Source organism: Glycine soja, chromosome 3 (genome assembly GCF_004193775.1).
Source record: "Glycine soja cultivar W05 chromosome 3, ASM419377v2, whole genome shotgun sequence".
Taxonomy (NCBI): Eukaryota; Viridiplantae; Streptophyta; class Magnoliopsida; order Fabales; family Fabaceae; genus Glycine; species Glycine soja.
The window spans coordinates 46,364,612-46,386,616 of record NC_041004.1 but is presented as its reverse complement, the minus strand read 5'-3'; the positions used below and the strand labels follow the sequence as shown (position 1 = coordinate 46,386,616).

The following is a 22,005-nucleotide window of genomic DNA, read 5'->3' as shown; positions in this document are numbered from 1 at the left end:
ATTAGAAACTGTATTGAATGCAACTCCTGCCTTCAAAATTAAGAAACAGTACTGTTTACATTTCTCTACCGAACAACTCTTTCTAGATTTTAGACAGCGTTTTTGCACGCACTAAAATCAACTCGAATTTTACAAAAACCAGAAAAGGTTAGGTCTGGTTTTCTACAATGCTAGTAAAGAATCAGAGTCTCAATAATATTTGACAAGCAACAAGTAATCCAAGTGCTGTCTAATACAAAGAGACTGAGACAGGGTATAGAATAACTAATGTACATAAAAATAAAAATCATGATAGCGGGGAGAAAAGGATAGAAATTAGAAACCCAACAAATACTTTGAAGCAACCCAAACTAGCTGGTTTTATTTGCTTGAATTCCATGAATGCTCGAAGCTGTTTCCCCAACAGCAAAACAACCATATACCCAGAGCATATTTGTTGTCTTCATCGTCCTTTTGGACTCGCAAGTTCTGAGAAGATGGCATTCGGGTTCTCATTAGAATCGTCGCTAAGGTCCAGGTCACTTCCAAGGCTTAAGTTTTTATAGTGGCGTGCCATGTCGTTGTCTCCCAAGCTTACATCTTCAAAATCACTTTCCTGAGCACGAGCAGAATGAGTTGAACCACCTTCAACGTTTTCTTGCAGGTTGAGAGCGAATTCGAGATTCCACAAGAGATCATTCATGGAGGGACGATCAGTACCATGATCAGACAAGCACTTTTCAGCTGTGTCTACAAACTTATTCAAGCTTTCTGGATTGATCTTTCCCCTGAGACACGGGTCAATGAGATCCTCTAGAGTTCCTTTCTGCTTGCAAAGCAATGCCCAATCAGCAAGACTAACCTGTTCCTTTGGAAGGCTAGGATTGAGAACTGGCCTGGCACACAGGGCTTCAAACAGAACAACCCCAAATGAGTATACATCAGATTTTTCAGTCAATTGTTGCCTCCTGAAGTATTCAGGATCCAAGTAGCCAAAACTACCCTTCACCACAGTACTAACATGACCGGTGTTCATGTTTGGACCAGTTTTTGACAAGCCAAAATCTGAAACCTTGGCACTCCAGTTTTCATCCAAGAGAATGTTTGTGGTTTTGACATCTCTATGAATGATGGTGTACTTAGCCCCAGTGTGAAGGTAGTGAAGCCCTCTTGCAGCTCCAATGCAAATCTCCAACCTTTGCTTCCATGATAGAGTAGACATAGGCTTGTTGCCCTTGTAAAGATGTTCCCTCATGGTGCCAAGAGCCATGAAGTCATAAACCAGGCACATCTCATCATTTTCCTCGCAGAACCCAATCAAGGACACCAAATGCTTGTGTCTCAGCTTGGAAAGCATCTCTATTTCCGTTTGGAACTCATTAACTCCTTGTTCTGACTGCGGGTTCGACCTCTTGATTGCCACCTTCATTCCATTATCAATGACACCCTTGTACACCTTTCCAAATCCACCAACCCCAATGACGTTGGCCTCGTCGAAATTCTTGGTTGCTTGCGTTATCTCCTGCAAGGAGAAGTAGCGGCAAAGACCTTGAGCCATGGCAGATAAGTTGGCACTGCTAGTAACACTCTTCCCAGACGAAGAGGATTTGCTGTGTGAGTTCAAATAGATGGGAAGCCAGCTTGTGTGACCCTCTGACCCCGGAACTCTCTTCTTCTTGTTGTACACGGCAAGGAACAATGCAGCCATAAAAGCTAAACCAGCAGCACCTCCAGCAGCTCCACCAATAACAACATGCTTATGATATGCTTTGTGGCTAATGAAGCCTGCTTCCTCATCCTCTTTCTGCTGCTTGAGGAGCATCTCCGAAAGCTGAGGATTGGGACCAGACAAGTCTGTGTCATTGAGCTTGAATATTTCCACTCCATTGAGTATGGCGTCATAGAACTCAGGCTTTGAGTCAGGTGAAGGGTGAAGAGAAAGCCAAAGCATGTCATCGGCCTCCCCATCTTGGACATATATCACATAGTCCTTATAAGTTGGCACCCCCTTACCTCCTGTCCATCCTATCACATCAGCTTGAGCTTGTGCCGTTTGGTTGTTGACAAATATGTCGAAAGCAATCTCATTGACCTTGGAGTAGTGGTATTCACAGAAATGCAATCTAACAAGGTACATGGAATTGGGATCGACTTGGAAGACCCAAGTGAGATTGAAGCCCAAGTTGACATCCTTGTCAGGCCCCATTGATCTTGATGTGGAGTAGACATCAGAAGGAGCAATGTACTTTGGCATGGTCTGGTAGTCGATTAAGACGTTCTTCTCGGCTTGGTTGGTGACACCAGTGCCTCCACCATAAAGGTAAGGCCTGTCATCATACCACATCCTTGTAAGGCCAGAGTCTTGGATTGGAGAAATGTACTGTCCACCAACGTTAAGCCTAAACATGGTTTGCAGATTCAAGCTCTTCACATCCGTGGTTTGGTCAGCATACCCTACCAATTCTCCGGAATCAAACAACTCGGGCATCGGGATGAGCTGAATGCCGTTGACAAAAGCGAAAGTGCCATTGTATTTATCAGAAGGCTTGAAAGTGAGAGTCAAGGCTTCTGAATTCAATGGCGCAAGGGAGTACTCTCTATCAATGTAGGCCTGTGAGAGGGCCTCACAAGTGGCTGTGGCGCTGAAATTGGAGAGGAGGGTAACACCATTTGCAGTCACGGAGAAAAATGAGTCAGAGGGATTGAAACTCTCATAAAGGGCTGGGTAAAAATGGAGCCTGAGCCAATAGCGCTTATCGGGTTGGATGGGGAATTTGTATGTTGCCTCAGATGAGAAAACACGTGCTGACATGTATGGAATCTCAGACATAAGAGAAGGATCTTGGTAAGAGGCTTTGGATGTGATTGAACCACCTTCTGGCCCCAAGAACTTGTTATCAGGGCTCCATTCTCTTCCATCAGCATCTTTGGCACCCCCTCCATCCAACCCACAACCCAAAATCAAAGAACCTGGCTCCTCATTCCATGCAACACCAGCATGCATGCCATTCAACAAAACAAAGATACTGCAAACAAGACGTAGCAAGAGACCTTTTGCACTGGAATATTGCATGATTACAAACAAAATCCAAAGGAGAATACGTTTGGTTTGGCCGTACAGGAAAGAAAAAAAGGTGGGTGATTAGATATTACAAAGACATATAACTTATAAGACAAGATATATAGTATTTTCCAGTACGCCAAAACAATGAAAGTAGCTTCTTGGGATTTCTTTGTGCTCTGATGATGGGGATGCTATAGAGTTTATTCAAGTCATTCTAATCATCCATGGAGATTCTAGCAACCAAAAGCTCACCTGGGTTGGAGGTACCAAACCAGGCAAGAAGAAGGAGGAGGAGATGAAGTTAATTAATTTCTATCTTTCTCTTGTATTATGATCAATTGAGAACATTTTTTTTTCTTCCTTTTCATACTTGAGAATGGAAGGTGGGGAGCGAGAATAGTAATTGAATGAATTGGATTGGTTGCAGCGTGGCTTGAATTTGAAATATGAGTCTAAGCTCTATATTTAGCCTATATGTCCATTTCTTAAAAAAAATTATGTGTATTTAAGGAATTTATGACCTGCTTCTAATATAAATTATTTAATAAAGTATTATGTTACGACGATACATTAAACGACGTTAATAATTGTTTCTCGTGATAATTTTACAATAGATTTATTTTAATTATTCACAATACACACATTAAGCTAGAATTATAAGAGGAGTTCACATTTTAATATTCATGCCTCATATGAGATTACTTAATTTAAACATAACATATATATGTGAAAATTTAAAAAAAAATTGTTTTGTTTATTTATTTAATTTTTGGATAAAAATAATGATATGCTTTTAAAAAGTCTATATAAAATTCACCAAAAAAAAGTCCTTATAAAACTTAAGTTTTTTTAATAAAAAAATCATGTCATCACTTAAAAAATTCATACAATTATTTTATTTAATTTAATTTTTGACCATTGTTAATATTTATTCGTCCCATTTCCATATAAAGAAACTCGTTCATTAGATACTTCTAAATCTAAATATGTATACGTACAAACACGGCACACGGCACACAATAAGCAAAAAAAAAAACAAACAGACGGAACACAACAATTTTTTTAATTAGTGTACAGTTTTTTTTTATGAATAAAGAAATATGAGTGTATTTGAATAATATTTTTTTTTATATTTTTAGTTCCTTAAATATAAAGATCGTCTTCATGTTTTGGTCTCCTAGAATTTTTTTTGTCCTCCAAATTTGTAAAATATTTTTTTAGTTTCTCTTCAGCGTGGTAAACAAAAAATATTCAATTCTTAAACTGTGACAATTTTTAATTACTGGAATTTGATTTTTAAATTATAAAATTAAATTCTGACATCTAAAATTGTCATAAATTATTATGAATTTATTATTATTATTGATATATGAAAAGAGAGGGACTAAAAAAATAAATTTTAATTCAGGACATTAATTGTAAGAGTTTAGATTTCTTGTAAAAGATTTGTTATATGTTTACATATACTCCAATTTTAGTTGGTTTGTTATTGATATTCGAATTTTAGTAGTGGAACGAACACGCATGCATCATGCATATGGATGAGTTGCAATGAGCATATTATCCCTAGAGCATTTTCAATTAATAATAGAGATTTTTTTTGAAGGATTTAAGTGAAAAAAAAATTGTTTTTAACGGTTTCTTTTATATTGGAAGAAATTTATATGATAAAGAGAGTTTTTTGAAAATAAAATTTATATTTTCTGAAAGAAATTATTTTTAAAATTAAAAATAATATTTATTTAATACATAATAACACCAAAATTAAATGAAAATAAAAAAGTATAAATATAAAATTTTTAAAATTTCTTATCATTAGAATAGAATTATATATAAATTTAAATATGATAAAAAATAACTTAAAAAAAATTCTCATTTAGAAATGCAGTTTTATCCAAATGCATGTAGGTAGAGTCTAGAAAATATTCCTAACCTTGAATTTCCCCTATAATTAAAGTTGTGAGATAGAAATGGGTGGTGGAATACCAATCACCAAATTCAAACCCCCTTTAATAGTTCCTATTTAGCTCCCTCCATTTTCCACTTTGACCATTCATTAATTTCATCGAAGACACTCTCCACCGTTTCACATTAATCAATCATTCAGGGCGCGCGAGGTAGCCACCCTCTCTCTTTCTTGGCCGCCTCCGCCGCAACCACCGCCCACACATTCCTATATAGCTAAATTATTCATTCATTCATCTTCAACAAAACAAAAAAGTAAATTAAATAGCGCCTTTTGCGTATATACTACATATGTATATATATATGGGAGAAGTAGAGCGACAAGTGCAGTTCCAGCAGGTAGAAACAGAGTTGCAACATTTGGCATTGAAGAAAAGGAAGCGTTGTTTGTCGAAGCAGCAATCGATGTTTGAGGCGCCGCGAGACATTGCATGGGAGAGAAAGAGGCGACAAGAGGGGAAGACGAGGACGAGGACGAGGACTAGGAGGAACAGTTTTCACGATAATGTCACGGACGATGATCTTCACGAGCTTAAAGGGTGCATAGAATTAGGGTTCGGATTCAACGAGGAAAACGGCCAGAAACTGTGCAACACCTTGCCGGCTCTCGACCTCTATTTCGCCGTGAACCGCCAGCTGTCATCGGTCTCCACCCCTCATAGCCGCCCCTCTTCTTCCTTTGGGAGCCCCGTCAGTAGTGCACCGCCGCCTGATTCTGATTCTTGGAAGATTTGTAGCCCGGGTATGAACATATATATACACATTCATGATTCACGTTTAATAGATGATTTTGAATTGGAAGAAAGATTTCGTTACTTATAATTATAATAATAATGTTGTTTAACTGGAATAAAATTTTCTTTAATGTAATTTCTTATAAGAAATAAAAAATAAATATGCATGCATGCATGGCTCCTTTTGCTAGCTAATTTTGTTATTATTCTTGAATTATTTACCATAATTTCATTTCATAATGTATGCATGTCATTCCTGCAGCCGATTTCACAACTATTGATTCGAATCAATCTTTGAAGCAATTGTACTTTCATTTTATTTTTTTTTGTGAAAATAGTTATACTTTAAATTTGCTTCATGCATTAGTATTTGTATCTGATACGAAATAATCTTGAATATCTCAACCCCCCCCCCCCCAATGTATTTATGAAGTGTTTAAGCTTTTAAAAAATGTTATGAAAATCTAATATATTAGAAATTAGAAACTTAAAAGAAATACCTTTGATGAAAAATAAATAAAAAACTGATTTATAGATACTATATAGAAACTGATTATTTGATGATAACAATGATTTTTATTTTATATGTAATAATTTCTAAAAAGATATGTTCTTAATTTGAATTTACAGAATTATAATTATATATTTATTATGTTTTATGAGTTTTTATACATATTTTGATATGTATCTTGCATATACCATATCCTATATATGCTATCTGTGTGCATCGTAGTGATCAATTCGTTGATATCTGTGTGCATGAGTGCTTAAAATTTTGCGTTGTTGCAATAATTTGCTCGCTGAATATGTATGTAGGGGACGACCCTGAACATGTAAAGACCAAGTTGAGACACTGGGCTCAGGCTGTAGCTTGTTCGTTAATGCAGTCTCATTGAAGGGTGGATATTGTGGAATATGATATTGTCTTGTACAGAGGAAGATATATATTCTAGATATGCGTGCACAGAGAATGATCAAGAAAACAAAATATGGAAGCAAAAAACTAAAGAAAGAAGACAAGTCTCGTTCTATTTTTTTTTTCGTTTCTGGACAGTTTAAAAAAAGGAGAAAAAGAAAATTGTGCAGCTTTCCTTGGGTTTTGTTTTGGAGCTAAACAAACGCAATGGTATGCTCCAACATTTTCCTTCAACTTTATATATATGTTTTTCGTACGTGGAAATGTCTCTCCGAGGTATTTTCATGTATACAATTTTGAACCACAGGTAAATACCACAGCATATAGGGATTTGTCTTTCTTTGCAATGATTCAAATAAAATGTATTTGGACGATGTGAAATTCGAATTTAATTGAAATGATCAAGAGAGCGTCATAAATAAAATAAATTATCATTTCAACGTGCAGCAATATCAAAACATGGGTTATTAATGATGTAAATTTAATTTGTCTATAGTGTGAGTTTAGATGAATGTCAATAAAATTAATTTGAAAGTGAGATATAATTTATATTTAAATTTTTTATTATAAAAACAACTTGAAATAAAATTTATTATCAAATACAAAAGGCTACCTAAATAAAGATTAAAGCTGCTTTAATTCAAGATTTATTTTAAATAATCCAGCGAAAATCATTTTTAAAATGTGTTAAAAAATGATCAAAATTTACATTAATTAGCATTTGAAGGCGATTATGAAGAATCTATAATTAAATATATATTTTTGATCAGGGGGGAATACAAAAGAAGAAAGGAAGAAGAAGAAGAGTACAGCACGGCCATGCAAGTCTACGCGGAGAGGATGAGTATAGCAGTGAGGGATGGAGTGCGTCCAATTCGCAGATTAATAATTAATGTAACCTTGCTGCCAAGCCATAACGAATGAATATGTTGAAACCGCAGTCACCCCCATTCAAGCCCATAAATTCGACAATTTACTTATCATAAGGCGCCACTCAGTTTTTTTTTTTTTTAATTTTAGAATATTTACTTTAGAATTCTTCCTTTCTTTCTTATTTTCTTGGATTTTTTATTTTATCTTTCCTTTTTCGTGTCAATCATACTAAGGATATGTTTGAATGAATATTTGAATTAATTTTTAACATTTTTACTGGCTGAAAAATTTATTTGAGTGTCCAGTGATAATTTTTTTAATAACTTTTAATATTTTTGTAACACTACTTGAATTAACAAATTTTAAAATGTTAACTTCTAACTTTTATCTTTGTATATCTTTTTCACTTTTTATCCATAATATATCTACTTGACATTTATTACAATTGTTATTATGGTAAAATAGTCATCATTAACTGAATCAATTCACGTAAAATTATTATAATTAATTAATAATTTTAATTTTAAGTTTTAAATATATAGTTGTGTTAAATATTTAGAAGAAAATTGTTATGACAAAACAAAATGATAAAATAATGCATGCCGGCTCTTTTTTGCTTTAAAAAATTGTTTTTAATGGTAGATACACGTGAAAAACAAAAATAGTAACTGCTTTGACAACAAAATACTTTTGTAGCTATTTCACCCTTATCCACGTATATAATAACTTAATCATGTCAGAGAATCAAGATCTCTATAATCACTTTAAAATATTTTTGAAATCTTATTATTTATGGAGTGATCATCATAACGGAGAAATTCAAAAATTTATTTAAAATAGATATTTTTTTAATAAAAAAAATAATACTACAGAAAGTTATCAGGAAAGTACATGTTATTTTTATTCAAAAGATATACACGGAAAAAAATATATTTTATCTATCTTTACCTTGTTTTTAATTAAAAAACATATTAATAAACAATCATTAATACAATAGATTTTTTATTATTTATTCATCTATCTTATATATTAAATAAAAATAATCTAGTGAAGTAATTTCTTAATATTTTTTATCAATAAAATAAAATCTTAATATAGAATAATAATTAACAAAATAAATATTATAATCTCTTAAATTATTATTTTTGACTGAATTATTTATTTATTAAATTATGTACATGGTAAATTCGAATCTGATTCTTAAGATATTTTTTTTAAAATAAATTACATCCTTTTATATTTTATATATTATCTCCTTTTTGGTAAAGTGGGAAATAAACGAAAAGAGAACAACAAAACTAAGTTACAAAGAAACCATCCTTGTTGAGAGCTTCCAGCACTAAGTCAGGATGGTAATTCCAAACAAATCTTGCAAGGATGTCACTGTCCGCAACTCCATTCACATCTACCTGCTGGATCCTTAATATCACTGACCAAGGAACTATTATACTAAATCATGTCATTTAAAAGTCTAACAATTTATGCAACACTACAAAATAATTTCAATAAAACCATTCCTAATTACTCATTGTGGTTAATTACATCTATTTTTTTGTTTTCCTTGTCAACAATATTTCGTTCTTGATAATAACTAAATCTTTCTGCTTGATTCATTAAAAATCAATTAAAGTTAGAGTAAATTATTTTAATCACCTCAAGGTTTCGTACAGTTACACAAATATTTGTATTTTTTAATATCATTATGGTAATCTCTCTTGTAACGGATTAGTGTAATATTTTTAAATATTAAAAAGATATTAGTATTAGTTTAACATATAAAGAGACATCAGTATAATATTTTTAGGCAAATGCTTAGGAGTTAGGACATTAATTAAGTAACTGATTATTTGTATAGGTCAAGATACACTTTTTTATTTGTTATTTGTGTTTATTCTCGCTGTCTCAGCCTAATGTGGTTGGTTGAAGGTGTTTGGAAGTTGGCCTCTTCCAGTTTTACTGTGTGTATTTAAGCTGCTAAAGGCTTATTTGCACTTTTCTTTGTAAACATTTATAGCACCTATGATGCATTTAATATATTTGTTGTTCGCTGATTGTCCATAAAAAAATAGTTAAAAAATTTTTAAAAAATATTTATTATGAATATCATAAGAGAGCATAAAAAAGTAACAATATAATTTTTTTTTTGGTAAATAATCACTTTTATTTTTAAATGTGTTATTTGTTGACAAATGTATTCCTAAAATATGAAAATACAAAATTTAGTCTCTGAAAATATAAAAAGTGCGACAAATATATTTGGATGTTAGTTTCCATCTGTCACCGTTAATAAAATAATAAAGATTCGAATAAGTGAAATATGAAATATATTTATCTTTTATTTATAGTATATTGTGACTAATTATTATAATTTTTGAAAATTTTGTAATGATTGGTACACTATTACAATATTTATTTTGGTAAATTGGTACAATGTTTATTTTGGATAATTTCCATTGTGTAAGACAAATTATGATTGATGATCAATATTATCTTTATTATTATGTTTATTTTAAATTATGTTTGCCAATATTTTTTTAAGTAATTATTGTAATGTTATATTTGTAACGATAAAAAAAATAACAAAAATTTACCCTAAAATTATATTTTACCCTTAAATGAAACGAAATTTTGGATCCAACATATTAGTCTAATAGAAATATACTGATATTTAGGTCCAATAAAAAACTACTAGTATTTTCGTCCAATAATGATAACCTTTTGGTTCAATGGAACATACTGACATTTAGGTTCAAAAAAATTACTGACATCTTTTTCTAATAAAAAATATTGAAATTTTTGTCCAACAAAAATTAACTGACATTTACGTCCAAAAATGATATTTTACTGACATTTTCATCTAATTTAGTCGGCATGACCATGTTGGAAATTATTTCACTAACAAATTCGTCAATTTGTGTCACATAGATTATTTTATTAATGATGACGAACGAAAGTTAACTGTCAAATATATTTGATGCACTATTTACACTCTCGGAGACTAAATTTTGGGTAAATTTTTATCATTTTTTTATCGTTATGAACATAGCATTACAATAATTACTTAAACAAATATTGATAAACATAATTTAAAACAAACATAATAATAAAGATAATATTGATTATCAATCATAATTTGTCTATCTTAATAGAAATTATCCAAAATAAATATTATACCAATTTACCAAAATAAACATTGTAATAGTATATTAATCATTACAATTTTTTCAAAAATTATAATAATTAGTTACAATCTACTATAAATAAAAGATACATATATATCATATTTCACTTATTTGAATTTTAACTATTTTATTAACAGTGACATACAAAAATTAACATCTTGTTGTACTTTTTATACTTTCAAAGATTAAATTTTGTATTTTTATATTTCAGAAAAGTATTTTTTACAAATTATATATTTAAGAACAAAAATGAATATTTAGTTTTTTTTTTAGTTTCAACTAATACACTAAGAACATTCATTAACAAACCCATATTTTTAAAGATAAAGGAAGTTAATGTAACAATTTCCCGTATATACGAAACAAAAAAATAATTCTGACAAAAGAATAATTATTACAAATTTAATAACTAAACATCTTTTTCTGTCTGTATTTTTTTTACAGGATCCTGTATTTAGTTAAAATTATTAATGCACTATATATATATATATATATAATAAAATTTTCATTATATAATATTTATTATTATATATTTAAATTATAATAATAAATGCATATTTCATCATAAATAAGAAAAATCAATAATAACTTTAGGAACAAATTATACTCATACTTGTTGAATTTTTTTAAAATTATACACCACACTATTTTTTTCTACTTCCACACTAATATTTTATATTTAAAAATATTATACTGACACATTTTTATATTATATGTTACACTAATATTATGTTAAAGTGTAATTATTATTATAAGACTTAGCATGTTACCTTTTTATAAAATCTTTAAAAATTATTGAAAATAAAAAAAATAGACATTCTCATGAATACTTCAGTTACCTTTTTAACTGTGTTTATTTAAATTGGTCAATATTGTCCTTATTTTCGGATGAATTTTTGTTAGTATCATATCATATACAGTATATAAGAACGATGGTTACTTATATATATATATATATATTAAGCATGCATTTTTTTTATTAAAGTGTAATAAATTATGCATTTGTTATTATAATTTTGTTTGAAAAGAAAAAAGAAAAAGGTCAATACTCAATAGCGATACCCTTCCCGTAAACGGGCGTAGCAGAGTTGCGGCTTGCGCGTGTTTGTGGCATGGCATATATATACGACTCACTCATACGAACAAGTGAGAATCGGTAGTAATAGTATAGTCTACAAGGTTTCATAGTCTCCTTTTCTACACAAAATCAATACCTTCTTCTTCTTCTACACTATTCCTATGGCTCCCGATGCTTCCGACGCACTTGCAGGTCACATCCTTCTTCCTCTCTTTCTCTCTATCTGTTAATCGATTGTTAATTAATTATTGAAGCTCTCTCTATTTCCTGTGTGAGTGCAGCGAGGCAGAAAGTTCAATTGTTTCTGAACGCTGCTCGAACTGGATCAATTGATCTCTTAAAGAGTATGTATTGTTACTAATTATGTTTTGCTTGTTCGTTCGTTTGTGTCCCTCTCTATTGTGTGCTAAAGCAGCAGCTTTTTGGTTTTGGAAGAATTGGCGTTGCAGCTGGACGAGGGTAAGGATTTGGCGAAATCGGTGGAAGCAATAAAGGACGCCAACAAGAGAGGTGCACTGCATTTTGCCGCGCGCGAAGGCCAAACCGCTGTTTGCGACTACCTCTTAACCGATTTGAAGCTCTCTGTCGATTCTCAAGATGATGATGGTGCTTCCTCTCTCTCTCTCTATGTATATATATTGTTCATACTTGTAATCTTTTACCTGATGATAATTGATATTGCTTATTTCTTTTCAGGGGAGACTGCACTCATTCATGCTACTCGTCAGGGACATACCGCCACTGCTAAATATCTAATTGACCACGGTGCCGATCCTACCGTGGCTAGCAATTTAGGGGCTACGGTATTACACCATTCTGCAGGGATAGGTCTCTTCTCACCTCACCTCACCTCTCCTTTTTTTTTTTTTTGCTTTGCTTTCTATGCAATGAATTGATAAATAGGTAAAATATGTTTCAAGTTCCTCAATTTTCTATCAAAATTGGTTTTAGTCTCTATACATTAAAAATCACGATTTTTGGTCACCGTATCTTTTATAATTGGTGAATTTAGTCCCTAACCCTAGTATCATAAGGGGATGTATCTTTGGGGTGTACAGGATTAGGATTTTAAAAGACATTTTTGTGATAAAAAAAAGTCTTGTGGCTATTCAATAAAAACTTTTAAATAATATAAACAAGTCTTTTGTAATCATGTGGTTGTTTATTTTGATAGCTTTATCGGATGATTTTTTTTTTATCACGGTTAAGTTATCAAAATAAACAAATTTATGTTCTATACCTTCCCGGAGTAAGACTATCAAGATTTTTTAAGGAGGGTGTCAAAGTTTAGTGGTATTCCATTAAGACATTTTACTTTGTTCTATTATTTTCATGTTCTCTTCATCTCATTTTGTTTCAGGGGATACTGAACTGCTCAAGTACTTGCTGTCCAGGGGAGTTAATCCTGATCTAGAGAGTGACTCGGGAACACCTTTGGTTTGGGCTGCTGGCCATGCCCAACCAGCTTCTGTCAGTGTACTATTGGAACATGGTGCAAATGTGAGTCCTCTTTTACTTTGTTGCTTTTTCTTAATATAATTCATTGGAAGCTTTGGTTCGATTCCTTGCTACTCTGTCTTGAGAAATTTTATTCACTTAAAAGTTTTTTATTTTTAAAGAAATTTTATATATTTTTAATTGGATATGCAGAATATTTCTTGGCATTAGTATCTATCATTCTGGTTTTTGTTTAAAAAAAATACTTTTCTTTTTAAACTGTTGGATCAGTGGACTTATGAATTAGTGGATGGACCACATGTCATTATTAATCAATATGCTAGAGTGCAGAATTTTTATATTTCCGCGTCAATAATTCCATGGTTTAATTAGTGCAATCAGCATAAGCTTTATCAATTTGCCTTGTATGGTATGATTAAAAACAAATGCTCTTTAATAAGTATGCCATTTTCAAATAAGTTTTTAATTTTAGTTTTTATAGTCCCATTTTATATTCCCTTTCATCTCGTTGATGTTGCTTTGCAGCCAAATGCTGAAACTGATGATGGTATTACTCCACTCCTTTCAGCTGTGGCAGCCAGTTCTCTGGCATGCTTAGAGCTGTTAATTCAGGTTCCCCATCTTTCTCAACCTGTCAACTATGAATTTTTTGTACTGCAAATTAATTATACAGTGTATCTGTCAGTATCTATGAAACATGGAATAAATTTTGTTTAAGTGATTTAATGTAGTAGTAATAATGCCATAAAAAATTAACAACTTTATGACCAACAGTGCAATCCAGTTGACAACTTATTTCTACGTTATATATTCATCAGAATTAGTTATTTCAAAGTACATATGTCCAGTAGTACAAAAATGTACTTTGTCAGAGAGCTAATGGGAGGGGTATGTTAAGTTACAAACTAACTAAATCTAGATAATGAAAAAGGGAAAGAAGAATCACATAGGTAGAATATGTTTAAAGTGACAGTAAGTTGGATGAACCTTGTTGAAGAATGCACTTTTGCCTGAAAGATATCTCTACAAGTAGCCATAACCATCCTTTGATGTTTATGGAAGTACTCTAGAAGTATGTAGACCTATATATGTATAAATATCTCATTTAAGAAATCAAATAGTTAATGGTTTATCAGAAGAAATATAATGCAGCATGGTAAGTTATGTACCAATGACTTTTCCAATACATTGATTTTACACAATTGTTTTAGTGGTTTTATGTGAAGATGTGTTAGTTTGTAGGTATTGGTGTTTGCAAGATGCTGCTTTCTTCCTGTATGTTTTTCATCTCATGCTCAATCTATGTCATTACATTTGAATCTTTATATGCAGGCAGGTGCTAAAGTAAATATAAGTGCTGGTGGAGCAACTCCTTTGCACATCGCAGCTGATAATGGAAGTCTTGAACTATTAAATTGCTTATTGAAAGCGGGAGCTGATCCTAATGTCTCTGATGAGGTGAGAAGGATTTTAAAGTTCAAACATTATCTTCTTATACTGTTACTGTGGGAATCAGTGACCAACAAAAGAGTTCTTAAAGTTTACTTGTCTTAGAACCCAGTAGTCCTTGGGACACAAAAGCAGTATGATTAATGGCTCTTTGCTTGGCACATTTAGTAGTTATGATTGTGGTAAACAACGTGCTTCAATTAATATTCAAAATAAAGTTTGACATCTGTTTGCACACAGGATGGTGTCAAGCCAATACAAGTTGGTGCTGCAAGGGGCTATCTAAAAGCTGTTGAGATATTGTTCCCCTTGACATCCAAAGTAGATACTATTCCTACTTGGACTGTTGATGGGATACTCGAGTATATGCAATCTGAAACTAGAAAGCAGCTGGTACTGAAATCTTAAAATATTCTTTTATGATAACTATGTATTCTTTTGAATGTGGCAGTATGAAATTATGCTTGAAGTAATTACAGCATTCCCTTTAAAATACAAATATTTGCCATGTAGATTTGTAGGTTGTCCAGATGGAAATATGTCGACGCATTTATTTTGTTGCAAAAAATAGGGCAGTATCTAGAATTTTGCTTTATCTTTCTAAATTAAATTGCCGAGGAACAAAAGATTTGTCTGCATAAGCTGACCAGAAAAAATTTCCTCTTTCAATATAAAATAGGCTCTATATACTTCTGCCACTACTAAAATTCTCTGTCCTTTAACTGATTTTGCTTACAATTTTAACCAGAATATATTCTTGATCATATTCTACTCACTTTCATGGTTAAAAAATGCACAATTAGTGCTTTCTGATACTAGATTGCATGCTGTTTGATAAAATTAAATTCTTGATTATTTTTTTTCTGAGTATGAAGGGCAATATGCAGGATGAATCGATAAATGACAAAGAAACTAATCAGCCCAAGGAAGCTGATTTTCCAAAGCAAAATGTCCCCGAGGTGTGTTTTCTTTTATGAAACATTTATAGCTGTACTTTTTTTTAATTGGGTGCGTTGCAGCTGTATTATTCAATGTAGAAGAAATATGTAGGTCCCATATAATCAAGATAGAAAAACTCAAGATTATACTAGGGATTGAAAAGGGTTCACAAGATCACAAATAATGGGATTGTAATACAAATTGTTGGATCCGATGAAATTTGCATGTTGCATGCTATAATACCAAAAATTCACCGATGAAACACCTTTCATCGATGATCTCCATAGATCTTCATAACTAGACAATTGAACAATAATTTATTTAGTTTTCACTTCTGAAACCAAGTCCAATACCATAAAGCAAGAGTTCAATAGTTCAATTTAAAAACCAAAGATGAAATTTTGAAATTAGTTAGGTATTTTCTTGACACCATTGAACTCTTTTTGTATCCTTTCCTTGGGTCGGTCCATTGCCTCATAAATGAAACCCATGGCTAGTTTCTCATCCCAATCAATTATTCGAAGCACCTACAATATAGGAAATGAACCCCAAAAACAAATGATATTATTCTTCAAAAAGTCCTTGTTCAAAACCACATCCTCTACCAATCTCCTAAACAGTCGGCTATTCTTCCATGTCACTTGTAAACATTCTAATCAATGGTCCCTTGTTCTCATTAAGGATCCCTAGGGTTTTAAATAGCGGCGTGTAGCATAGTGAAGTCGTTCCTGGCCGATACAGGACCACTGCAGCGCCTATCATGGGTGAAATAGTGGTCGCAAAGGTCGAAGTGGCAGGACTATCTCTTGATTAAAAAAAAAAGCCTCTGAACACTAACGTTAGGGCTTGTTTGGTGAGGGTTATTTTTGAGATTTCAAATTTCAAAACAATATTTTTCTTATAAAATCAATTAAATAGCTGTCGTTTCTCAAAAAAATCATAATTTAAAATATTGTTTTTATAAGCACTATTGAGAATGAGAAACACTATTCGGGATTTAAAACACTGAGGCACCCTAAAGTTAATAGTGGCTATACCATTATCTCCTATCTCGATACAACATTTTTGGAGCTAGCCGCTATGTGCCACTATTTGGGATTTAAAACACCAAGGCACCCTAAAGTTAAGAGGTGGCAAAGCAAGTTAACCTTAGACTCAACAAATCTCTTCCTTTTTGTGAAGTAATGCAATAGAGAAACGAGAGAAATACTCAAATAAAGATAAGTTGGAAGTCTTCTACCCTTTGTAATTTTCTCTTGATGAACGAGGTTCTTTTTATCAATGTTTTCCAACATCAAGGCAATGCAGTTTGCTTCTCATAAGGTTCAATAAAGTTTCTTCCTCTTCGCTACCAATATTTCGCCAGCTTCTTTTAGTTTGCTGCATTGTCCATCCCAATTTGGACAGCATTCTCTTCATCAACCTCTTCAACAGTCATCCATCATCTTTAAAAGATTGTTGGTTTATCTAGATGTTATCAATGCATCAATATCCAATATGTTTCAGAAAGATGGTTCCCTTCGGACTGTTCACCAGGAAGTTCAATATTTGTCCCCCTTCTTTTTGTCAGAAAATAGGAGGACGATATTGAACTAGGTGAACAGTCAAAAGGGATTTGTCTTTTTAAAATATATTGATGCATCTGCCATGTCTAGAACAACTGATAAGCTTTTTAAGATGATGGATGGCATCGAAGAGGTTGGTGAAGAGAATGATGGATAGTACAAAAATCTACAAAGCTGTTGGTGGGAAGTTGTTGACGAAAGGAAGAAGCTTTATTGGATCCCATGAGCAACACAATGCATTTACTTCATGTCTGATAACTTTGAGAAGAATATACCCGTTTAACAAGAGAAAATTCTAAAGTGTAGAAGAATTATGACTTATATTTATTCGAGGTCTTATTTCTCTATTGCATCGCTTCACAAACGGAAGACATTTGCTGAGTCTAGGCTTAACTCACTTTGTCACTTAACTTTAGGGTACCTCAATGCTTTAAATCTTGGATAGCAACACATAGCAGTTGGCACAAAAAATGCTATAGCGGGATAATAGGTAATGGTGTAGTTGCTATTTTGAAAATTTATATATATATATATATATATATATATATATTCTCAAAAAATGAGGTAGAAAATGATAATATACATAGAAAACAAAGGCATAGAAAGTGAGAAACCAATTTCTGGAGAAGAGAAAACAATTGCTGGAATGTTGGGTCGAGATTGAAATGAGGTTGAGAAACGTCTTACACAGAAGCAAGGGTTTTGATGAGTGAGAAATGGTGGTTATTTGATTGATTTTATAAGCAAAATATTGTTTTGAAAGTAGAAAATCCCAAAGCTTGCCTGCACCAAACAGGCCTCAATGTTTGTGTTTAGAGGGTTTTTTGGAATCAAGAGGTAGTTTGGCCATCCCGTCTGTTACATGCTACTTGGATTGAATGCTCCTAATCCAAATGAAGATGAAGACTTGGTTCAAGCATAAGTTGGAGATCAAGAGAATGATGTTCTTGTTTGCCACCTCTAGAGGAGGAGGATGTTCTTACTGTTTTGCTTGATGATGGAGATGGAGGACCTTGAGTTTTGATTTTAATTTGAAAGATCTCTATTAGATGTCTAGCTGTATAGAAGTTTGTGTCTTGGTTGGTAGATTTTCTTTGTTTTTAATATTATATATATGGGTTTGCTAATATACATACTCCTCTTTTCCATTTGGAGTGCATTAGGATGTTACACCAAAATTTATTGGACAAAAATACCCATTCAATTCTTTTACTTTTGTTAATTTGGGACAGGGATGCTAGAGTAATTTATCGTTCATTTAAAAAATAAAAAAGAAAATATGTCTCTCCTTTTTCATCACTCATGTCAAGTAGCATTTGTTGGACAAGTGGCCTCAATAACTTAAGAGGAGGGGAGGTGAATTAAGTTTAAATTTTTTTCCGATTAGTCAAGTTCTAATTCCCTTTTTAAAACTAGGTTCAGAATTTTGAAGATGAAGATGAAGATGCAAATTATTTCAACAATATTCTTCAAGTATGCAAGATAAAAATATACGAAATAAAATAACTGAGATAGGAAAAGAGAGAAATGCAAACTCGTTTTATCCTGGTTCGGCCACTTCCCATGTCTACGTCCAGTCCTCAAGCAATCCACTTGAGATTTTTCACTAACTTTGTAAACTCTTTATAATTTCTGAACACACCTTGGGATTTCTCTCTCTTGTGTTCATGATTCTCACAAGTCAAGAGACAAACAATCGCTTGATCACAATAATGTTTTTAGAATGTACACAAGAATTTCTCTCTTTTAGAGATGATAGTACAAGTTGAAGATCTTAGAAGAATACTCAATTGATTTATAAGTGTTTGGCCAATGATTTGTTTTTGAGAGAATATGGCACTTAGGTTCTCATGGAAAACTCTGAAGATTTTTGTAGAAAAGTCACATATTTATAAGCCCTTGTTACTGTTTAAAAACCTTTTTGAAGAGATGTGACTCTTCCTAATATTTTTCAAAAATTCTCTCACTGGTAATCGATTACAATATCTTGGTAATCGATTATACAGTTATGTTCTTGAAGGCTCATGACTTTTCAAAGTTATTTTTTGAAGATTCGTTACTGGTAATCGATTATAGACATATGATAATCGATTACAATATTTAAATTTCAAATTCAAAAAACTTCTTTTTGTTTTAAAAAAAACTTTTATGTAATCTGTCTTTGGTAATCGATTACCAGTGCAAAAATATTTATTTTTGTACTGATAAAGCATCTTTTAAAGCTTTATATAAACATTTTGAAAATCAAGCTTTGAGACCAAACCTTATTAACCAATGTGAGATTCTTTTAACAAATAAACTAAGCCTTATCTTTCTCTTGATCTTGAATTTAGACTTAAAGTAACTTTAGACTTTGAAGCAATCTTATTCTTTTGGCATCAACAAAACCTGTATACATTCATTCACAGCATTCTGTGAGGTTGTTCATCTTCCTATTCTTCTACTTTCTCTTTCTATCTCCTTTCCCCTCTCCTTTTGTGAAATGTTACATGAAACGTTAAATTACTATAGCATCCATGTCCCAAATTAACTACTAAAATAATTGATGGATATGTTTGTCCAATAATTTTGGTGTAGATTGCTAATGCATTTCAACTGAAAAAGGTGTGTTTGACTACTTTGTTCACAATGTAGTGGATTCGCGAGCAGCAGAGAAGAAGACAGGGGCTTCTTCAATAAGTTAATGTCCTTTTAATTGTCGATTTGAAGAAGGCACATGCTTGGGTTTTCACTCGAAAACCCTTTTTTCTTAATGGGTCGTGAACCCAATCCTTTTTTTTTGTTTTGCTTTTAACCTGAAAAAACTCACGCCCAAACTTGTGAAAACACGATGAGCTTTTTGTGTACATTCTTAAACTCTCTTAGAAGATATTTGAGCTCTTACTACATTGTCAAGTTGGTAATTTTTGATTAATTGTTCATCCCTTTTGAACTTTCAGTTAACTGAGTATAAAGTTTATCTTTGTATTTGTTATTTTATTTCTTTGTCAACTTATCTAGGTGGCACCTGAAGCCAAAAAGAGAGCAGCAGAATCAAAGTCAAGAGGGGATGAGGCTTTTAAAAGAAATGACTATCATATGGCTATAGATTCTTATACCCAAGTAAAGTCTTCTGATCTCCCATTTGCCTCTTGAATTTCTTCCTCTTCTGTAACTTAGATTTGTCGAGTACTTTTCTTGCACAAGTTCAGATAATCCCTTCTGTTAGTTATATGTCTCAATGATGTTACTATGAACTTACAGAGTGTCTACTGGAGTAACTGGACATGAGCATACTGCCCGTATTTCATTCTATATGATGATCAGTTTATCAAATGTGTTTTTTTCTTTTTTTAAATATGTTTACAGGCAATTGATCTGAACCCCACTGATGCTACTTTGCTATCCAATAGAAGTCTTTGTTGGATTAAGTTGGGTCAAGCTGAGCATGCTTTAGCTGATGCAAAGGCTTGTAGAGCTTTAAGACCAGATTGGCCAAAAGCTTGTTATAGGGAAGGGGCAGCTCTGCGTTTGTTGCAGGCATGCTATCTCGGAAAACTTTTCCATTATTAGTAGTATATATGATTAACATTTCTAAAACTATACTAGGTTATCCTTGTTGCAGAAATTTGATGAAGCTGCAAATGCTTTTTATGAGGGAGTAAAGCTTGATCCTGAAAATAAGGAGCTTGTAAATGCGTTCAGGTCTGCATACTATTTTATTTATTAACACTTCTTGGCTTATAGACATTAAACTATGCAAAAGGAATCAATATGATCACCAAGATTTAGGATGATTCCTATGAAGGAGGCAAACATAATTTACAGAAACATGCATTATACACATGGAGCTTTGCATAAGAGAGTGCTAGTGTGTGATGCCTTATGACAGTTAAGAAAAAAATTAAAATCACTGGATGAGGATGAAGATCCTGTTAATGCCTGTCCGTCAAAATAAAATTGGAGCAAAAGAAAAGTTTAACTAACAAAATTATAACAGATACTGCTGTATCATCGTTCAACAGATGTGATTGCTACTCGAGTTTTAAGTGATTTATAGATGCAACTCACATTGTCAACCTAGCACATGGTTTATGAAAGTTGTTAGCGAGTGCATGTGTACTGCGTAGCTCATTGACTATCATCTTTTACAGGGAAGCTGTCGAGGCTGGGAGGAAATTTCATGGAACTACTGAAAATAAATCATAGTTTTGCCTTTGCTATTAATACCTCGTTTCAGTGAGAAGAGACCTAAGCATTGCGGGAAGTGCAGCCTTATTCACTTGATCCTTTTTTCCTCAGTTTGTGTTTGTGCGTGTTTTCTTTCACTAGGTACAGTCGTACAGGAAGAGTCAGCCAGTAATCTAATCAGTTTCATTAAATTGTTATAGTAATTAGAAAGCTTATGCTTATTTGAAATGTTCCAAAATTGTTGCAGAATTAGTAAATTATGAAAATGTTTCATGGGTATTTCTCCCATACTGTTGTAGGATTCATTTGTTTTAAAGTTCAGAATTTTTTTTATAGCATTAATTTTGAATTGTCGAACTCAATTAAGATGAGTATTTGAAGATTTGCATTGAAACTTATTTTTGGTTATAAAGTGTGATGATATTTTTATGGTTTAAATATATCCGACGTCCATAATAAATGATAAATTTTTATTTTGAATTTCTAATTATTTTTTTAATTGAATCTATCATATATCAAAACTTTTGTCCATGATATATGAAACATAGCATATATATGCCCGTGAGGCAGCAAATCCAATATCATAAGCCCGTGAGGCATAGAAACAGAACAATTTATTATTTTTCCTTTTAC

At 32.4% G+C, this 22,005-nt stretch overlaps 3 protein-coding genes across 5 annotated transcripts; 2 read left to right on the top strand and 1 right to left on the bottom strand.

Annotated features, from left to right (window-relative positions):
- Window positions 1-54: 54 nt before the first annotated feature.
- On the bottom strand, window positions 55-3,449 carry LOC114407708 (receptor-like protein kinase ANXUR2). The gene has a single exon (XM_028370903.1). The coding sequence runs from the start codon at window positions 3,050-3,052 to the stop codon at window positions 443-445; it is 2,610 nt and encodes an 869-aa protein (XP_028226704.1). The 5' UTR covers window positions 3,053-3,449; the 3' UTR covers window positions 55-442.
- A 1,664-nt stretch (window positions 3,450-5,113) lies between these two features.
- Window positions 5,114-7,778, top strand: LOC114407706. Of its 2 annotated transcripts, XR_003665677.1 has the most exons (3): window positions 5,114-5,750; window positions 6,559-6,868; window positions 7,429-7,778. XR_003665677.1 is itself a non-coding variant. In XM_028370901.1 (2 exons), exons 1-2 carry the CDS (start codon window positions 5,300-5,302, stop codon window positions 6,636-6,638), a joined length of 531 nt encoding a protein of 176 aa, XP_028226702.1. In that variant the 5' UTR covers window positions 5,114-5,299; the 3' UTR covers window positions 6,639-7,029. The 2 variants fall into 2 exon arrangements, 1 of the variants encoding a protein (XP_028226702.1); XM_028370901.1 differs by lacking the exon at window positions 7,429-7,778 and having other exon boundaries at window positions 6,559-7,029.
- Window positions 7,779-11,804: 4,026 nt separating this feature from the next.
- LOC114407705 (ankyrin repeat, PH and SEC7 domain containing protein secG-like) lies at window positions 11,805-21,756 on the top strand. 2 transcript variants are annotated; one of them, XM_028370899.1, is made up of 13 exons: window positions 11,805-11,983; window positions 12,073-12,135; window positions 12,227-12,397; window positions 12,488-12,619; window positions 13,152-13,291; window positions 13,775-13,861; window positions 14,582-14,707; window positions 14,939-15,091; window positions 15,574-15,657; window positions 20,203-20,304; window positions 20,551-20,721; window positions 20,807-20,886; window positions 21,336-21,756. In XM_028370899.1, exons 1-13 carry the CDS (start codon window positions 11,953-11,955, stop codon window positions 21,388-21,390), a joined length of 1,395 nt encoding a protein of 464 aa, XP_028226700.1. In that variant the 5' UTR covers window positions 11,805-11,952; the 3' UTR covers window positions 21,391-21,756. The 2 variants fall into 2 exon arrangements, with proteins under 2 accessions (XP_028226700.1, XP_028226701.1); XM_028370900.1 differs by having other exon boundaries at window positions 11,806-11,983; window positions 15,586-15,657.
- Window positions 21,757-22,005: the final 249 nt, after the last annotated feature.

Coding starts and splice junctions, on each gene's coding strand:
- LOC114407708 (XM_028370903.1), bottom strand. CDS start 3,052: ATGCAATATTCCAGTGCAAAAGGTCTCTTGCTACGTCTTGTTTGCAGT.
- LOC114407706 (XM_028370901.1), top strand. CDS start 5,300: ATGTATATATATATGGGAGAAGTAGAGCGACAAGTGCAGTTCCAGCAG. Junction 5,751..6,558: donor TTGGAAGATTTGTAGCCCGG/GTATGAACATAT, acceptor ATATGTATGTAG/GGGACGACCCTGAACATGTA.
- LOC114407705 (XM_028370899.1), top strand. CDS start 11,953: ATGGCTCCCGATGCTTCCGACGCACTTGCAG. Junction 12,620..13,151: donor ACACCATTCTGCAGGGATAG/GTCTCTTCTCAC, acceptor ATTTTGTTTCAG/GGGATACTGAACTGCTCAAG. Junction 13,292..13,774: donor TATTGGAACATGGTGCAAAT/GTGAGTCCTCTT, acceptor GTTGCTTTGCAG/CCAAATGCTGAAACTGATGA.